This window comes from Atractosteus spatula, chromosome 4 (genome assembly GCF_055471065.1).
Source record: "Atractosteus spatula isolate fAtrSpa1 chromosome 4, fAtrSpa1.hap1, whole genome shotgun sequence".
Lineage (NCBI taxonomy): Eukaryota > Metazoa > Chordata > Actinopteri > Semionotiformes > Lepisosteidae > Atractosteus > Atractosteus spatula.
Window position 1 is genome coordinate 57,551,297 of NC_142709.1, and position 19,086 is coordinate 57,570,382.

General features: G+C 38.2%; 1 protein-coding gene across 1 annotated transcript in view; it reads right to left on the reverse strand.

Moving 5' to 3' along the window:
- Positions 1-14,394, reverse strand: part of sphkap (SPHK1 interactor, AKAP domain containing) — a 32,547-nt gene extending 18,153 nt beyond the window's left edge. Inside the window, exons 1-3 of the mRNA XM_088913607.1 lie at positions 14,126-14,394; positions 10,203-10,317; positions 6,060-6,170 (exon numbers count right to left, since the gene is read on the reverse strand). Of these exons, the coding sequence (XP_088769733.1) occupies positions 6,060-6,170; positions 10,203-10,317; positions 14,126-14,160 (261 nt within the window). The 5' untranslated portion in view covers positions 14,161-14,394. The remainder of the gene's footprint in view (positions 1-6,059; positions 6,171-10,202; positions 10,318-14,125) is intronic.
- Between the last annotated feature and the right edge of the window lie 4,692 nt (positions 14,395-19,086).

A 19,086-nucleotide genomic window follows, 5' to 3' on the forward strand; every position in this document is an offset into this window, starting at 1 on the left:
CTTGTCAGGCAACGTGCGTGGCCTACGGTGCATAAGGTCAGTCACCCTCATTGAGCAGGGCACCTCCCACATTTCAGTCCTGTTGAAGGCTGTGGGGTTCGATCCCAAACAGCGATACCCTTGCCACCCTCATCAGCTCAATCAAAAGGAATGTTCAGAATAGTACCAGGATTCAAGGAACGTCCCAGCCTCCAGCTCCCTGTTCAGTACAGGTGTCACAAAAAGACATAAAGAGTCAGCTGGAGATTCCAAATTAGGTAGATACAAAATGAAAAATACAAAAAAACTGGAAAAAAATGAAATGCACAAACAATAAAATTGTCTCTATACCCTGCACTGTTTTAGGGGTAGAAGAAGCTACATTTCGAAGCCAGGGACCATACGTTAAGACAACAACCATGACGCCTGTCTCAGCCATATCCAGAATTTATGCTCGGTGCTGATCTATTCCAAATACAGCAGTGTCATACAAAGGGATGTACTCAGAAAACATTTACTGCCTGTTTTATGCCTAAGAGGAGAACAGCACACATACATCATTACAGAAAACTTTTAAAATTGAAGAGTCCAATTAGAAATTTTACAATTTTGTTTGGATTCATTTTATTAGGATAACAACGGATTTATTTGCCCACTTAATAGTATGTTGACTTATCACTGCTCATTTCATTCATTGAACAGCTTTTTAAACCCCAAAAATGGTAATCCTATTTTAGAATATAAAACTGTCACAAAGCTTTTAGGAACTAGATCACTGTTATTGTGCTGAACAGCACAGATAATTAAGCCTAAATGCAACTATTTTACAGTTGACAGTAACAGCTAGAAGTGGGTACAGAAAGTACACTATATACAATCTGGATATCTGAAATGTCAAATATAAATGTTAAAAGCCAAGAAGCAAAGATAAATGTTAAAAGCCTAGGGAAAAAAAACTCACTCTTGGAAAAAGACTTACAGAATGCAAAAACTTCCCCAGGTTCTGTATGCTCCAGGTCCTATTTGGGGTACAGTATGTTTCTGTGAGAGAAAGTAACACTTTGTGAATGTTTCTTGTTTCTCACTTGACTTTTAGTTAACAGCTTACATGATCTACCTCTTGTTTAGCAAAGTTTGCAGGGAAAGGATCTCTTGAAATTATTTGTATGTTTAAAAATACAGAACCTGCTTTCCTGCACAAGCTGACATGTTTAGTCTGCTCTTCCAACAATGACCATTCTTTCCACTGTTGGGTTTTTGTAATGTCTATGTATGAGAAAAGGGTCTGCTTTTCATGATGTGTTTGGTTCATATGAAAGATCATCCTTTCTGAGAGACTTCAAGGGAGCAGGGACATAGGGTTAAACTACCTCTTAGTGTATCTTAACATCCAGTGCATTACTGTGCTCTTCTCCATCAATACATGTAATCTTATTTATTTCTGAAAGAGGCTAGGAGGACCTGTGGTGGAGGCAGGACAGGTGACCAGAAATTTCAAAGACCCTGTTGTCATTGATTCTCTTTATGTTACCTTGTGCAAATTACTTAACCTCCCTGTGCTCCATGCTTGGCCTGAAACATAAACCAACGACCTATTGTAAGTGACTCTACAGCAGCTACTGTTGAAGCTCAATTCATGATCTAATTTCCTAAAGCCACTCTTGATGAAAACGGCACGCAGGAATGCTGATAAGAAACTAATCTTCCAGTGTGAATGAATTTAGACGAAGAGGACATCTCAAATCCCAGAGAGAACACTACTGGAAAGTTTTCTACTAAATATAGTAAGGTTGATTACAACTACAGGATAGCCAAGTTTGTGAATATAGAGTGGAAAATGTTTTTATAGGGCTGGTACTACAGTGCAATAACACAATGTTAAGAATTTGATGGTGAGAGAGCAGGAAATTTCTGCCAATCATTTTCTCTGTGTGGGTCAAGTGTGTGATGAAAAGCTCTCATGCATATTGTAAAATAAACACGCAGACTAAAGACATTCGTCAGGACTAGCGATCAGTGACAGAAAAGTGCATTAATTAGAACCTGCAATTAATTCTCTGGTTGATAATACATGCTAAAGCATTTGCTTTGCCACTGACCCTGAAAATGACAGTGATATTGGCACGCTTACAGTGTCATTCTGTAATTACTAGGTTGACACCAATGTTTGCAGTTGGTGAAGCTCAGCCTCTGATAAATACCCACTAGAGGGGAGTAGAGAAAGGCTTAAAGCTGTAGCGACTTAATAGACCTGAGATTGAAATTACATTCTCAGGATTACGCCAATAATTACAAACCAGCTAAGAGTTATTTTATGTATTTGGCAGAATTGTTAAATAATTTGCCAGGCTAATGGGTTTTATGCAATACTGAGAAGCACCTGGGTACTGCAACTTTTCCCCTGAAAACAATTAAGCAGGTTTCTACATATAGAGGGAATAGGATAATGACTGTGGGTCTGCCCAGCACAACACTCCAGATTATATATCACTGCAAGCAGCTGATGATGATCATGGAAATACATTCTCCAAAGGCCTCACAGCCATTTTGTCCATTAAAACATAAAACTCACATTCAAAGCAATTTATTTGAAGAGTCGCGGAAATGTAACATTTCTATCGAGAGTAAGGGCTTCAGGTTTTTTTTAGTCTCCCAGCTGCAGACACTAACTCATGTCCAAGAACTGCTGCCTTCCCTGGACTGTCAGTGCACAACTGCAACAATGAATATGAATCATGTTTTTTGTTGAGGCCCTAGCAGCTTAGACAGGACTTTTTCTTCTAAGTCAAACTTGGGTGCATCTTTATGATCTGTATAATTATTCTGTTCTTAACTTTGAGCTACTGTATGTTGTAAAATGTGTTTGCACAAAACAGAGTGGAGCAATTGGTTTCTTTCTTTTTAATTTTGAAATGGCCAGCTTGTTTCCAGTTTATCCAGTTATCGAGCTATTTATAACTGGCCAGCTATTTCCAGTTATTCCAGAGCCTGCAGAACAGCTCCTGCAGTGCGGAGGAGTGCTGTGGCCCTCAAAAACAACACCATAGCATTATAGGTGCCTACAAGTCACAGAGGTAAAAGAGTGCTGCTGTATAATAAAACAAAGATACCCTAACTCTAAAGATGCTGGTTTATTGTGTGGCCCCGACTCCCAGAATCCGAGACACAGTGAAGCTCACATCATAGATCATGCTCAAACCAGCCACATTGAGCCTGGGCTCAACCTGGTGCAATTGGTTTTGTAATTTTGGTTCAGAGAGAACAGTGCTACCTACGGGTCTGCTAACACCACTTGCAGCAGTGTTTTTTCTTCTCCTTGGAAGTCTCATCTCAGTTTTGACCAGGCCCAGCCTTGCAAAGATTTGAATTTAATGTGATCAGGTTGTACGGTGATTCTATCTTGATGATCAAAAGTTTTAAACCATTTCGCTTGTAATTTGAACTTTGCAAAGGAAACTCATCCGTTTTTACAAATCTGTACTTTTTTGGGGACTAATTCCCATTTTCCATTAATTTGTTACATTATATTGTAGCGTTCCGCTTCCCCCCCGGCTGTGGACTGGATCATCGCCCTTTGACCCTTCCCAGCAGCAGTTTCCCTTTCCTCCCAGAAGGGCTATATAAGGGGGAACCCTCAGGCATTCGCTCTCTCTCCCCTCATGGCATGCTAGGGGTTACCTCGCAACTGTGAGCTCTTCTTCCACCTTCCACCTGTACCGAAAAGGGCAATAAATTCCTCCCCTAGCTGCTGCGGCTCGCCATCTGTCTGCTTGTTCTCTCCCCCTCTTCCCTCCGAGCCAACCGATTCACCACAATATGATTACAAGTATTTGTTTTTTAATGACATCACACCAGCTGCAAACTTTGTGTTTATTATCACTTATTCTGTGAAATTAGGTAAGGTAGTAGTTGAGTATTCATAGCTGTGACATTAGGCTGTAATTGTTCCTGCTTTAACCAGCATGTTTCTTTATTACATTCTGACTAGGTAAACTTATTGATTACACTAGTGATTGACCAATTATAAACAAATTCCTTCGATCAGGACTACTCAATCTGCTGGCCTTCTACTGCAGTACGTTCCTACTGTACAACCAGATCTTTAATTGGTGTGTTGCTCCTACAATTATTGATTTAGCTGTTCATTAAATCACTAAGGAGTTTCAGTAAAGCTGTAATGGAGTACTGTAAGCTGAGAAGCCCTGTCTTAGACAATAAAGGTTAAGGTCAAAATGCTTCTGATTTATAAATAGAAAAGTTGCATTGTAAAAGACAGGTCTACAAATCACAGAAGTTTTTTTATGTACCTACCATGTAAATCTAAATAAAATGTATTTGATGTAAACTACCTGAGTTTTGAAAGTTTTTCTCCTGGTTACAATGTTGATTGTTTTTCAGCTGTTTAATATTACTTTAAAAGGCAAATGCCATGGCTTTCTTTCAAACAAACCATAAAAATCACAAATCAATCCCTTAACACCTCTGCCACCTGCAAATTCTAAACCTCAGACCTGATGGTGGTTTTCCCGCTGAGTTTACACAAATCTGACATCAGGCAGTGGGCTGGAATCTGAGACTGAGGTACACTTTGTAGTTTGGAATCTCAGAGTTTCTTGCAACAAGGGAATGTTTCCAGAGTTGAATTTTTTTAGAATAAACTGCTAAATAAAATTATGTTTGGTACAAAACAAAGGCAACCTAATTGCTGACCAAATGTTAAATGTTAAACACTTAAGCAATTTGTTCTTCCCTATTTAAATTCTGTTTGAAATCCCTGAACGAAAAGAAAAGCCTTTAGTTCCCCCGTGTGACAGCTCATGTTTGAAGTCTGCAGTTTACTCATGAAAGAGTGCTGTGTAAAAATCTTCCTGCCTATACAATATATACAGTACAGCAGGCACCAGTGCTCCTGTTGGGCCATTCTTATTTTTTGCTGAGAACAACTCCTAAAAAACAAAATATGGTTACTTATTATCTTTCTGTTTGAAAAATGGATTATGTATCAATTACATACAGTAAATGTCTCATTTTACTCAACTTCTGCACACAATTACTTGAATTCTTTAGACAGCAATCTCTCCCTGTCCTAACACTTTATTGATTTTGTAGCGGTTGTCACAATATCCTTAAGGTATGGCATCAAATGGTTTTCTGTAGCTCAAATCCCTTGCAAACATCAAATAATATATTTGTAGACCTGTGTTGTGCCTCTGTGCTTGTATACTCTGGACAGTCCTCTCACCCCCGGCTACACATACAAAGAAACACAAAATATAAGAATATATTAAATGAAGAATGAAGGTACTGTACATCATAAACTTAATTTCACTTCTTTATGTGACACCATGATACCACATACAAAATACGAAGTCTTGCCAGCATTTCAGCTTAACTGTGCCAAAGATGAACATAAATGATATATAGAGGAAACAAATATTGTAGAAAACACTATTTCTGTAGTCAAAATTTGCTTTGGAAAATTCAGCCACACAGTTAAATTATGCACGTTTTCTAAAAAATCCTAAATATTCAGTTTTGTGAAAACCTTTTTTTTTTTTCAAGCATTACACCATGCTCAACAATACAATAAATCATGGAACAAAAACAATTAAATTGACCCTGAAAAACTGATGACTTTAATCCTCAGATTCTCATACAAAGGTTAGGTACTGCAACCAGACACCAGGATAAATTTGAACACTTATCTGGATGGTAATCCCATTAACAATGTACTGCTAGGGTGGATCTGTAAAGTCATTTTTCTCACTGTTCACTTGTTGTGTTTTATCAGAAGGCTTTTCCAAAACAGTGACTGAAACCTAGTGAAGCAACACTATTAAAAAAGGATTTGGGCCGATGTACATGAAAAAAAACTATTTAAAAAATAATCAGAACCTATTGTTTTAAGAGAACAAGCAATTGAAAAATACCTTTGTTGGCAGTTTTGAAGTTGAAATTAGTCAAAGCTTCACTAATTCACACTTCATTGCGTGCTTAGAAATTACCGTCAGAGACTTGGTTTAGCAAGTAACTATCACTATGCATTACACTTGCTCAGAATACAGAAGAACATTACTTACTGTTGTACAGCTGCTGTCACATTTATCTTCTAGAAATCCAATTTTGCAAAGCGTCTTTTCATTCCGCAACCAATACTCGGTTGAATCCAACAAACTGTTGCTACACAGCACCTGGGAACCAAAGTATTTAATTGAATTAATTTAGACACATGTTGAACCCCATCTTTTAGAAATGCAATTTCAACCTTTCCTTCCAGAACCTTTCCATATGTACATTTACAATGGACCTTCAAAGGATTGGCTTCAGCTGTCTAGTATGGCGAAGATAAAAATGTTGAAAAATAACATATTACTTGTACACTTTGGTCACATCTTGTCATTAATTCCAAATGAACTTTTAGTTTCCATTTTTTAAAAACCACCAGTGGTCTCTACGGCATTAGAGGGTGGTGCAGCTCACAGTAAGAAGCTTGCTGTTTATTCATTTTTATGAGATTGATCAAAGGCCTAGCAATTGTCACTCCAAAGCGCCACACTTCAAACAACTCAAGAGCCAGGAGACCTCGACTTGACTTGATGAGAGCTGAGAGTGCTTACAGTAATAAACACAGAACGGCCGAGTTCTTCTTGGCTGTTTTGCTAATCAGAGGTACTCTCACCGGGGCTACACGGACCATAGAACATTCCAGTTTTAGAGCTATTTTATCCCTTGCATTCCCCTTCAGCTCCTCCTGGAGGAATAAGATGGGAAGGAATGCATTAGAGAGGCTGGCTCAAGTGTGTGTGTGTGTGTTTTGCAGGCCCGCAGTAAGGTTTACAACACTTTCACCATTTTTTTATGCTGTAGCGAATAATTAAGTTAATGGGTTGTATGCCTTTTCAGAAGTAAGAGATGGGGGTTGAACGCGGTGCTGATTTATCTTGCAGAACGCCGCTGCATTAGCAAGGCGAGAAGTGTATGTGTTTCTAGTGTGCCCAGCCTCTGCTCGACAGAGCCCTGCGGTTTGAGCTGCAAGCCGATTTGCTCTTGTTTCATGCAATAAGCCTACATTGTAAGGGGAGCAGGGAAGAAAATATGCTTCTGTATTTCTTTAAATGAATACAAAAGAATAGCTCAAACACTGGTTTAATGTGATTTACACATCCTTCATACAGCTGCATGCTACTCTTCCTGTCAGGCATGTTTAAAGGGAACAAGACATTGAAATGCTAGTCAATGGGGAGGCACAGACACAGGTGGCTGGCTTCTGGGATAAATGGCTTATGAGTTTGGGAAGGTTCAAGTTTGAGTTTATTGTCATATGTACCTGAGCACAATGAAATGCATGCCTGCACGTTTTCCTCACATGACAAATTACTTAATAGATGACATAAAAGATGCCATAACATTGACATAGAAAATGACATCCCAATTCTTGGAGACAGGAACAGGGTAGAAGCAATACAGTAAGTCTAACCAGCATGTAGATAACAGCTGTGTGTACAATTCAGCAGTGGCAGTATTTTGAGTTCAGTGAAAAACAGAGGGTTGTAAGTGGAGATGGGAGGATTTCAGAGGTGGGGTTTAGGAGTCTTATGTGGGGTTGAATATTTCTTTGAAAGCTTAGTTTAAGTTAGAGTGCTGCTTGGGCAGAACGATAATGCCAGAAACCCAAATATACCTGTCACAAAAAAAAGAATTTTGGATCTATCTATTTTTCTCACTAAATCTCACTAATCCTGATCTCTTTCCTTTGACAGTCCTGATGCTCTGATATAAACTGGACCTGTGTTGCTCTTTGCAATACACTGCCCTACCAAAAAAGTAGAAAATACTCCCTACAGCAGATTGGTCAACAACATCATGGCACTAGTTCCACTAGATGAGTGTCTCCAGCTCTGGTCCTGGAGGGCTCCAGTTTGGTCAGTCCAGCGGTCTACATCCCTGTTCCTGCCAAGCCCCAGTCCTGTCAGTCCAAGAGTCTCCCACCCTGGTCCTATGAAGCCCCAGTCCTGTCAGTCCAAGAGTCTCCCACCCTGGTCCTGTAAAGCCCCAGTCCTGTCAGTCCAGGAGTCTCCCACCCTGCTCTTGGAGAGCCCCAGTCCAATTTCCAAAGGTCTGGAACAATTCAGAAGTGATCACTTAAATGGAGGGGAGACTACAATTACGTAATTTAGAGATCACTCGGAACAAAAACAAGAATATACTCTACTGAACCAGGGCTGGAAACCCCTGCACTAGATGTTTATAAATGAGAAAAGGGACCACTCAGTAATCTTCTCAGAAGACATTAAATGGCTGTCTGTCCATTACTGTAAGCTCATCAACCAGTATTATTATTGTTTTTTGCATCTACAGTACCAACAACTGCCCCGCACTCCCCGGAGGTTAACTGAAATGACAGATTCTGGCAGGAAACACGACAGGAAATGACAGGTCTGATGTTGCTTTTAAACGAATGCAAATGTCTCCACTGTAACTGAAAGATAATAGCAATATATTGTTTTTTAAGGCAATAAGGAAGTGAAGGGGAAGAAATAGAAACAAAGCTAACAGAACAAAAACAACTATTTTTTTCTTATACAGCAATACAGCAGGTGAGCTCTAATGATGTTTTCAATTTAAAACACTTTAAGCCTGCTTCACAAATCACATTGTGCCTTTCTTGAACCTGGCTGAAAGTGATTGCTCATTGATGTGTTTACCCCAGGAAGGAGAAATCAGTGTAAAGTGCAGTTCAGAAGACTTCAAAAGACAGCTCTAAAGCTGAACAAATTGAAATTACGATTAACAGGCACGAAGCACTTGTAGAGGCACATACATCTCAGACTCTTGATAGACATGTATCCCATTTACTAATTAGACTGGGAAAGGTAGAGTCAGGCATAACACCAATTACAAATGAATAAATATTAACAAACTAGCATTTATAAGCTGTTTTCAGTAATACAACAAGTATATGCCTTAGAATGAACTCTTAAAACAAGCCTTTTCACAGGCATCGCAATGTTCAGGACTGTGATTCGTTATTATTTGGTCTTTCAAAAATTTCCAAACGAGTGACCTGCCTGCTTGACAGGTAAACTGCCCCGCCCCAAGCAATCATAAATCAGATACACTTAGCAAGATATAAAGGAGTTTAGCTTGGAAGCCCTAAATAAATTCCAGTTCACGTTAATGAAGCAAGCTTTCAGAAATAAGCCTGGTAATTTCCCTCTTGCTGGAAGCTAATGTGCAATAAAATCTTTCAGGGTTCCTAACCGGCGAACGGTGTCAGAATGAATCTATTTTTACACTTGAAAAATGTTATTTTTATGAAAACAAAACAATGCCTCCATAAATAAAACATGCAGAAACTTGTTCTACTTACGTTTAAAGCTACAGAAAAAATATCTAGTAATAAAAAGAGAAGTATTTTCCTACTTTTTAAAAAAATCCTTTATTAGCAAAGTTATTGAAGCCCACAAAATCAAATGGTTATTAAGCGAGTGCATTTTAAGTCATTATAAAAACAACTGCTTATTATTTTATGAGCGTGTTGCTTTATTTTGAAATCGATTATTGTTCAGTAGATCAAAAACCATTTATGAGGAAAAGACCAATCAAACTTTGCAATTTTCATTCTCCCGAGTTTCTCCAGCACCATGATAAAAAGTGAAAGTTCCGATTACCTTCACTAAATTATTCATACTATGCAAATATTAGTATTAATAATAATTTAAAAGTTTCCATACGTGTCGTTCTGTTCAGTTTCATGAATTCTTGCTGAAGCTGAAGAACTGCGGGTTTATTTTTATGTCGAAACTTCTCATAGATTAATCATTGTTCTCTATATGGTGTAAAGGAATGACTTTGTGACCATTATAAACGTGGTTATTCTTCTGGGCTGATGAAGACTGGAATTCGACAGGAATGGTGGAATCACATTTGGCCGAGATCTCTCATGAAAAAGTACAGTCTAGATCAGTTATTTTGTCCATTAAATACAGTATGTGTATGTTCTTGAATTCTATGCTAAAATGTTAAACTAAAGTAGGCCGTTGTTGTACAGGTCTCCCACCATATCTTCAGAGATTGTAAGAGACTTGTAGACTTTTTAGATACATTTTGTTACAGAATATTATTGTCCTTTGGGAACGTTTTGTTGCGCAAAGGGACGTTAATACTGTGGACTCTGGGATGTCGAATTGCGGAATTGTCGAAATGTTACAAGAGGTACTTACCTTCTTGCAAGCAGTAACTGAGCTATCCAAACTGCTGCTTGTGCTTGCTCCCACTGTGTCAAGGGAATCTTCTAAGTTCTCAGGAATCTCACGCATCGGCGTAGTTTCAAAATTACTGAAAAAAAAAACATTAGTATGTTGTAAATATCTAAAAGAAAAAATCTTGATGCGTTATTCACAAAGGGAAATGAGCATTGGTTTCTTAAAAACATGAAAATGTACGGAGCAATCAGAACCTTGATGTCAGAAGTTCTGTCAAAATCTAATTAACAACGATAAAAAATTAAAGGGCTAGAGTATTCAATATGTTGGCTTCTGCCCTTATCTCGGTTGAGGAAATGATTACTAGGGCCGTACGTTTAAGGCTGAAAAAATCCACCTGACTTGTAAGGAATGAACCAGCGACGGTGCTGTAAAGATAAAGGAGGGGGCTCCCCAGGCAAAACATTGCTGCCTAAAAGAGCGGATTAATGACCTCGTCGTGAACATCTGTTAAAAACACCAGAATTAAAAATGATCGAATTTGTTCAAAGCTATGTGAAAACAAAAATGTCAAATGTAATCTTACACCCAGCACGACCTACTAAGGACATCTTGGGAATTTAAGCTTCCAGTTCTATTTTTCACCACAAAAAAACAAAAAAAAACCAACAACAATAAAAGAAAGCTGTTTTTCCATCTACGTGCAAAAAAATGGAATCTGTAACAACAATAACTAGAAATAAACCAGATCTTCATTAAGATTTTTCAAGTCATAAAACATACAGTAAATAGGACCTTATGAATTCTGTAGTTGCAGAAGCACATTCAAGATGAATTTCGACAGTATCAATATTTTCAATAACGGAAGTACAGGACTTATGTGACTTTTTAATGTGTTAATGTTGGTGCTGAAGCTCCAGGAGAGAATGTGCATTAATAGCAACAGAACTGGTGTTAAGGCTTCTCTTTATTCCTGCTCGCTGTTTGTATCATTCAGATAGAATCTGAATCTGATCATAGAAAAACAGCCACAGCTTGTCCTCCTGATTTCCATTTGGATTTATGGTATCTTGAACTCTCGGACGCCTTAATCCTGTTTTGTAACGCTGCATTTTAAGTGACTTGAAGAGTTCTTCAACTGTTCTGAATTGTGAGTAAAAGTGAAATCTTGGTTACCATTACAGCATTAAATCCCTTAATAAACACATGCCCATCTTATGGCCACACTGGTATTTCCCCTTGGTAAATTACAAGTGGCCACGATACTCATCTGGTAATCTTAAAATTTGGGCCTTATTTCTGTCCTTTATTCCCCTTAAAATAACATTGGTTTTTCTACACAAAAGTAGGTTCCTGTCTTTTAAATGGCATTCATTTTCTCTTTGAGTTACCTGACAAACTGAATCATCCATAAGCAATGTCTTTGTCTGCTAATTTTCCTTGAACTTCCCTTTCATTTGTTTTCCTGAGGGAATTAAAGTATAAAGTTTTTGCTCTGCTGATTTTTTTTTCAGTTAATACAGCAGCAAAGAAAGATTGCCTGGAAATGTCAATGGTTATGATTAAAGAGATACTGTCAAAATATACTTCCTTCATTCAATCCTGCTGACATACATGTGGCACGCGGTGTCAGATTATTTTCTTATTTATTTTATACCTGAAGGTACTATTTTGGAAAAGGTTACTTACTATCTTTCTCTGCACCAATCCGAGCCTGGACAGTCTCAACAAACAGAGCCGCTGACTTCGAATGCAGGTACAGGTAACTATCTATGACCTTTGCACTCCTGGTTAGAAGCCTGGGTCATCACCAGACTACGACAGGGATTATCCCCAATTTGTCTGGGAAAGTTGGGAATGTTTTGGGATTAGATGGCCAAGATTTTTCCCATCTCGCTGAAAATAGCTCCTCCTGTGACCTGCTGGGCGATTACCGCTTATAATAAAGTGAGAGACGTGTGGCTCTTCCAAATGGCAGACTTACAAATAAGAAATAATTGACAATTTCAAATCTGTACCAAAAATCAAATCCTGTCAAGTGCAATCAATAAAAACAACATTGCAGATATATCTAAAAAAGACTGCACGTCAAGATTAGAAAATTGAAATGTGCATTCCAATATGTTTTTATTTCACCCAGGAAACAAATATTTTAATTATTTGCTTTTTCTGCATTTCTTAATACAAGGACTGCATGTAGCTGATTAACAATACAGAGCAATTTAGGAATTTTTAAAAAAGTCCATTGTCCTAGACCTTCAAAACTTTTTGTATAGAATAACTTAATAGCACCAAGTACTCCCCAGGAGTATAGGAATCAAATTGTTACCAAAATGTTACTCTTTTTAGATTTTAAGGAGAATCTTGCTATTGCAATCTTATTGATCAATATTCTGAATAAAATATCAATCTCAGCATACAGATTCTTACTTTGTAGAGTTTAAATTATATTAGACTGAAGAGTCCTTATGTATTTTTTGGGCTGAGAGTGTTAGTGGAAATGGAGATAGTCCAGAGGGTAAGACCTGTTGATCATCTACTGTACTAATGTGATGAAATTCTATTGTGAACAGAACACATTTTAAAAGCAAAACCAGATTAAATATTTTATACTTACCGTTGTTAAAAAATGATCAAATGAATCTTTCTGACATAAAACGGATTTATTTAACATCAAATTACTTTTTGGATTATTTTCAAGTGCAACATATTGGAAAATTCCAGTGAAGTCAATCTACTTTACATTACTAAAGTAAAATTAGGGACTGAACAAATGTTTAAATGTTTCAATCCCTAATTTGCTATCGTCCCATAGCAAAGCCAAGAATAAGGTTTTAATTTGAATTTTCAAGGAATAGATTGCCAAAAAGGATGGGAAAATAAGAAATGAGACCTGAAAAAATGTTTTAGGATGGCTAAGCTTAATTCCTATTCATTACATTGATTTTTTTAAATTAGGCTTTTAAAAACAAATAACAAATCAATTTTCTTCTGCATCTAATTATGGTTGTAATAATTGGAAAACTAAATTGTTATGTTAGGAATAGAAAATAGGGACTTGTTATTTTAGGATTAAAGAAATGAAATAAAATAAAAGGGAAAAGATAAAATCAGAGGTTCACTCTACAACTAAGAAGTAAGCATATTCTTAGTGAATTAATGTATATAGAAACAAGATATTGATTAATTTGTATTTACATATATTTGGGAAGTTAAGCAGAAAATAATGCAGTTTTAGAATTATTTGTAGAATATTAACATGTTTTAATAGCACAAGCAATGTTAAGCCAATGATCTCTAAAAAACCCTGGTAAACCAAAACAAATTTGATGATACAGTATGCTATATGTCATGTACTGTACAAGTGCTATGCAGCTCATTCAAACTGTACTCGGTTAAGCCTTTTTGCAAAATGCAACCTTAAGTTGTTGTGCACTAGTTTGATCATTGTGCGTTTCAAAGACTGTACATGCAAATTGGAGAAAAATGTTGCAACATTTCTGGAACACTAATTCTCTAGGTGTTCCAGTACGTATTACATCTATTCAGCTAAAGCCTTTTTTCTTCTTCAGTAATGCTTGAATGCTCAATTTTGAGAATGACATGCCTGCAGCAAGAATTGTTTACTGCTTTTAACATGCGAGAAATCCAGAGAGGAATTTTGCGGAAAGATGAAAAATATGCAATGCTATTGGAGTAATTCCTTGTCTACTATCTTTTAAATGTAATAAAAATTGATGTTTTACATTTTAATTAGAGGCATTTTCTAAATTTGCTTTTGCATTCAGTCAAAGGGATCTTTTAAACCCCTGACGGTAATAGCGCCATATACTGTACTGTAGAATACTGTTCAAATAAATACAGTACCAGGAAAGACTTCTGTGAGAAAGCATGCAGCTGGTGCACTAGAGAAGCAACAATTACAACAGATACGCACATACCTTGGTATACTGAGGAAGCACTTAGTACCAGCCATCCTTTCAAAGGCAAAGAACCACAAATCCCGTTTTTCTGTCCTCCGTAAGAGAAGACAAAATCGATATATTTCACATCAGTCCTGAAGACAGTGCATCAGCCTTGATCTACCTCTGAGTGTGTTCAACTGAGAAATACCATCACTTCAGCCAGCGTGACTCACGGAGGGTTTATACTTAGCTCAGCACAGCCAGAAGCAATGACATTCGGTTTGAGTAATTGCAGAACATTGATTGCATGAGACAGTATAACCTTGTCCCATATAGAAATCAAAATTTCTGTACACCTGTTCAGAAATGTATTTAATATTGCTCTATTATAGACGTTAACTAATTGTTTAGTTCTCATTTCACAGCATTTCTGCTGTGCAGTTGCTGCGACTTATTAGGACAAATTCATTTGCCTGTGATACAGGTAATGCACTAAGCATTGTAGCTCCTTATTTCGTGTCAATCGCACATCTTTGTGGGTGGTGTTAAATTTTTGAGTTTTATAGGTAGGTGATTTATTTATTATGCACTGTGTCCCTGTTACTCAAGTATAAAACTACACAACGAAAGCAGAACTGATAAATTTACTTAGACGTTTTAAAAAAACAGCATTGTCTTTCCTGTTTGCAAATTGGTGGATTTGCTTTTGTAGGATGAAAAACATATTCTTATTCAAGATCAGTTCAAGTCGATGGCTTTGCTTATAAAGTACAGATTTTTTAAAGAAACTGGAGCACACTTCTCTTAACATCCATGCTGTGGAAAATCACGCAGCTGCCAGCTTCACGACCTAGAAACATCACAGAGGCCATTCGGAAAATAAAAGATTTGGCTGAACAGTTGACTACGAACAGACACACTCTGTCGTTTCATCATAGTGATACTTTACATCAGATGATCAGGTTGTACAGACAACATTTTTCTGTCAACATTTATAAGGTTTTGAAATATCATTTTGACTCCTTCTCATTTTAGTCAAGTGTCAACAAGCTAGCATAAAAAAAATAGTTTAATGGCAAAATTCATCTTCCAGGAATGGCACAAGGCATCTGGATTTAAGTGAAAGAAAGATTGGAAATTGTATTCCCTGTGAAAACATATCCTGTGTGGTGTGCCTTGTTTAAAATATCTGTGCTTTTTCAGTACGTTCCCTAGTAAATTCCAATAATTTCAAATCAATGTTACCTCATTTCAAAGCTTCATGTTGCTGTACATGAACTGTACTTGTCAGCTGTTCATATTTTTATATTTGTGCCACAAATAAATTCTCTGGATGGTCTAAATTCTGTCTGCATCCCTTTCCCCTCTATTTTGCTATTATTAATTTATTTTTTGTTAGAAAATATTTAGAGGAAACAGAATAGCAAGTCAAAGTTCTGATGCATCATAATTATGACGTTTAAGAAGAGTTAATCTGTGTGGAGTTTGCATGTTCTCCCTGTCTTTCCGTGGGTTTCCTTCGGGTAGTTTGTTTCCTCCCACAGCCCAAAAACATACTTGTAGGTTAATTGGCTTGTTGAAAAATTGGCCCTGGTGTGAGTGTGTGTGTGTCTGTCGGCACTGCAATAGACTGGTGTCCCATCCAGGGTGTATCCTGCCTTGCGCCTATTGTTTGCTAAAATAGGCTCCAGCTTGATGCATGGATGGAAAAGGAGATAATGAAGTTATCCTTGAATATTTATAGAAACCTGGTGGTCAGGTCATATGATTCAATGAGAAAGCAAGCGCCACAGTTCTCCTGTCTCTGAATCTGGGTACGGGTTAGTCTCTCTTTCTTCACCTAACAAGGGCTAACAAAATCTAACTGCAGTCATGTATGGTGGCTTCGGGCTCATTTTGTCTGAAGTTTCTCTCCAAGATGTAGGAAATAATTTTTTCCGCAGTACTAAACATGATGTATCAATTTCCCCTCTGAACTGACCTGTCTTTGCTCTGCTGCTCTGCTGAGTTGAAACTGCTATTTTGCATTCAGATGCATTATTTCTCACCACATTAATTCTTTTTTTTTAAAACTTTTTGACATTTTGACTTTCAGACTCAAATACAGCATCAGTTTCTGGGCCAAAGCGTAAGGCGCTCCCAAATTTATTGACGTCAGGGGCTAGCTGAGTGTCGCAGCAGGTTAAGTCACGATGGAAGTCAGCCATCGCTTTCAACCTGGGCTGACTGTGGTCAGGGATCCCAAGCGATTGGTGAAGTACTGCCAGGCTTGCACTGGCTCTGAGTCAGCCTGTCTTGTTGGACAGCAGTGACCCAGGGGTATTCCCGGACGCCAGTGCTAACAGTGTGAGGTACATCCCTCTTCCGTTCGCTGCCAATTCTCTCATGAGGCGCTAGGAGCTCACAGCATGTGAGGTGACAAGCCGCTCAACAGTGGGCATGTTGGAGCTGAGCCCTCACCGTCCTCATTCCCCACGGGCTGATAGAGGAGTCGAAGCCAGGCTGATTAAGAAAGGCCAACTGCAGATAGGGAGTGTATAAAAAGTAACAGAAATTCAATTCCAAATTAAATACCATCCATCCATGTTCTAACCTCTTTATCCAATACAAGGTCACTGGGGAGCTGGTGCCTATATTGCAAGCACAAGGCAGGATACACCCTTGGCGGGACGCCAGTCCATTGCAGGGCACACACATACATGCACACACTCACACCAGGGCCAATTCACTCAGAAGCTAATTAACCTATCAGGATGTCTTTGAGATGTGGGAGAAACCTAGAGCACCCAGAGGAAACCCCCACAAACATAGGGAGAACCTAGAAACTCCACAGAGATAGCACCCCAGGTCTGGAATTGAATCCAGAGTCCCAGTGCTGAGAGGCAGTAATGCGAACCACTGCTCCACTGTGCCAAAATATATTTATATTGAAACAAGTATGAATCTAAATATTCCTGACTGTAAGATCTCACAGATGTTGAAAGGAATGCTGTTGTTTTTTTCTTTGTGGTTCTTTCCCAGGCCAGGCAATTCTACCAAGCCTCTCCATTGATGTGCAAAGTCATTGTCCTACCACAGCAGTCATGCATTTTAAAGCCTAGATCTACCAAACCTGCCGGGAATGTTAGTTGCCTTTCAGGCTGACTGTAACTTTCAAAGAATGTTTAATGTCATTATAGCGCTAACTATTCTGTGATCTTCTTGCAAAGGAATAACAACCAGCAGGTAATTACCGTTATTTTCTTAGTTAATGCCAATGTCAGTAACTGATAGCCTCTCAGAGTCCCTGTTCCAAGGGTCATTAACTGGGTAACTGTTTTCCTTCAAAGCCCTGCAATTCGCTTTAATGACAGCTATACAGAAGGCATGCAGGATCTTTCTGCACAATCCAGTGTTTTTTTTAACTAAATATGTAAGAAAAGGTGAACTGAAGTACAGTTTAATAAAGGCTATTGTGTATCTGGAATAATTCTGATGTAGGCATCCCAACTGCTTAAGGTATGCAAACTGCCTTTCCTCCACATAAATTTTCTGTGTGCTTTTCTTTCTCAGAGACACACTAACAAGTATCTGAATGTTTTATGCATTCATTTAAATCCAGGCACGTTTTCCCCATTTCAGCCAGAGAGCTGATTTCAAAGTTAAATGTTTTTTTCAATTCGAGGAGACTGACACTTGGCTCCACAGAATGAGGCCAAAGTATTCACTCCCTGAGGCGATGGCTTCACAGTAGCCTTTATAACAAACAAAGGCATCTGATGCTGAAGAAAAGTAAAGGAGATATTAAACATGTCATGTAACAAAATTGAACTGGCTTTAAAAAGAGGTGGTAGAGGGAGAGGAGGGGATTTGCCCTAGTGACAATGCGGATGTAATTGAGCTTTTGAGAAAGGTTTAGACTAATGGTTGATAAACCCTCATGAGTTACACTTCAGGGGGGTGAAAATCAGAGAATGAGTCAGCTGAGAATAAATGAAAAAAACAGACCCTGAATTCAATGATTATTGTTACTTTGCTGTTTCAACCTTTTGACAACTGTATTACTTCCCACTGCATACTGTATACATTACCTGTATTATCCTCCTCTTTTCTCTCCCAAGATACAAGTGACACCAGGTCAGTATATTTTCCTTCCAAACAAGGTGTTCTGCCTTTTCATTCGTGTCCTGTGAGATTTCTCTCCTGGCTTCTTTGCAATTATCAGTGATTTCTTTTTGTCTTATGCCAACTACATGAAGAGATGTCAAGGTAATTTTTAAAATGCTCATTGGAACAGAGGCGCATAGTCTGGGAAATGGAGGGAAATGACAAATGTGTTGTAGGAGACCGGGGGTAGTGGAGAGTGTCGACAGGGCAAGCACTGATCTCTAAACCGAGCTGTGCTGAAAACGGCACATTTACAGCAAAGGGCACCCTTCTTTCTTAGTGTTTCACCATCAATTAAGAGACCATTGCAGCTGTGAGCTTCTCTTTCCTGATAGCCAAACACCAAACCACAGACCGACTGCAGAATTGTCCAACACTGATATACTGTAAAACCACACACTGTTGAACAGTCAGACAGACACAGACTGTCCAGATCTCCAGAATTTGTTTGCCATCAGTCTCACAGGCACAATATACTGTAGTGCTGTTTACAGTTTCATTATTGCAATTTCGAAACCTCTCTAAGCCACTTTACTTCTGAAAACACCTAATTCTGAAAGAAAGATAAGAGTTAACTGTAAGGAAACCTTCCTCCAGGATAAGAAAAAATGTTTTAATTAACTAGATCCTCATGGGTGACGTTCAGCAAGTTCTTTCAATGTTTGTATTCAAAAGTAATTATTTCCACTTAATTTTTTACCATGCTGTTTCATGAGAGGTGGCGCATGTCACCATCGCTTCAGGATGTAATAAGGTCAATCTATGTGCACGCTGTTAATCTCATTGAAATCATAGGTCACTGACAATATATTCTGATTGACAGCAGTGACAGTTTAAGGAGACTACACAGA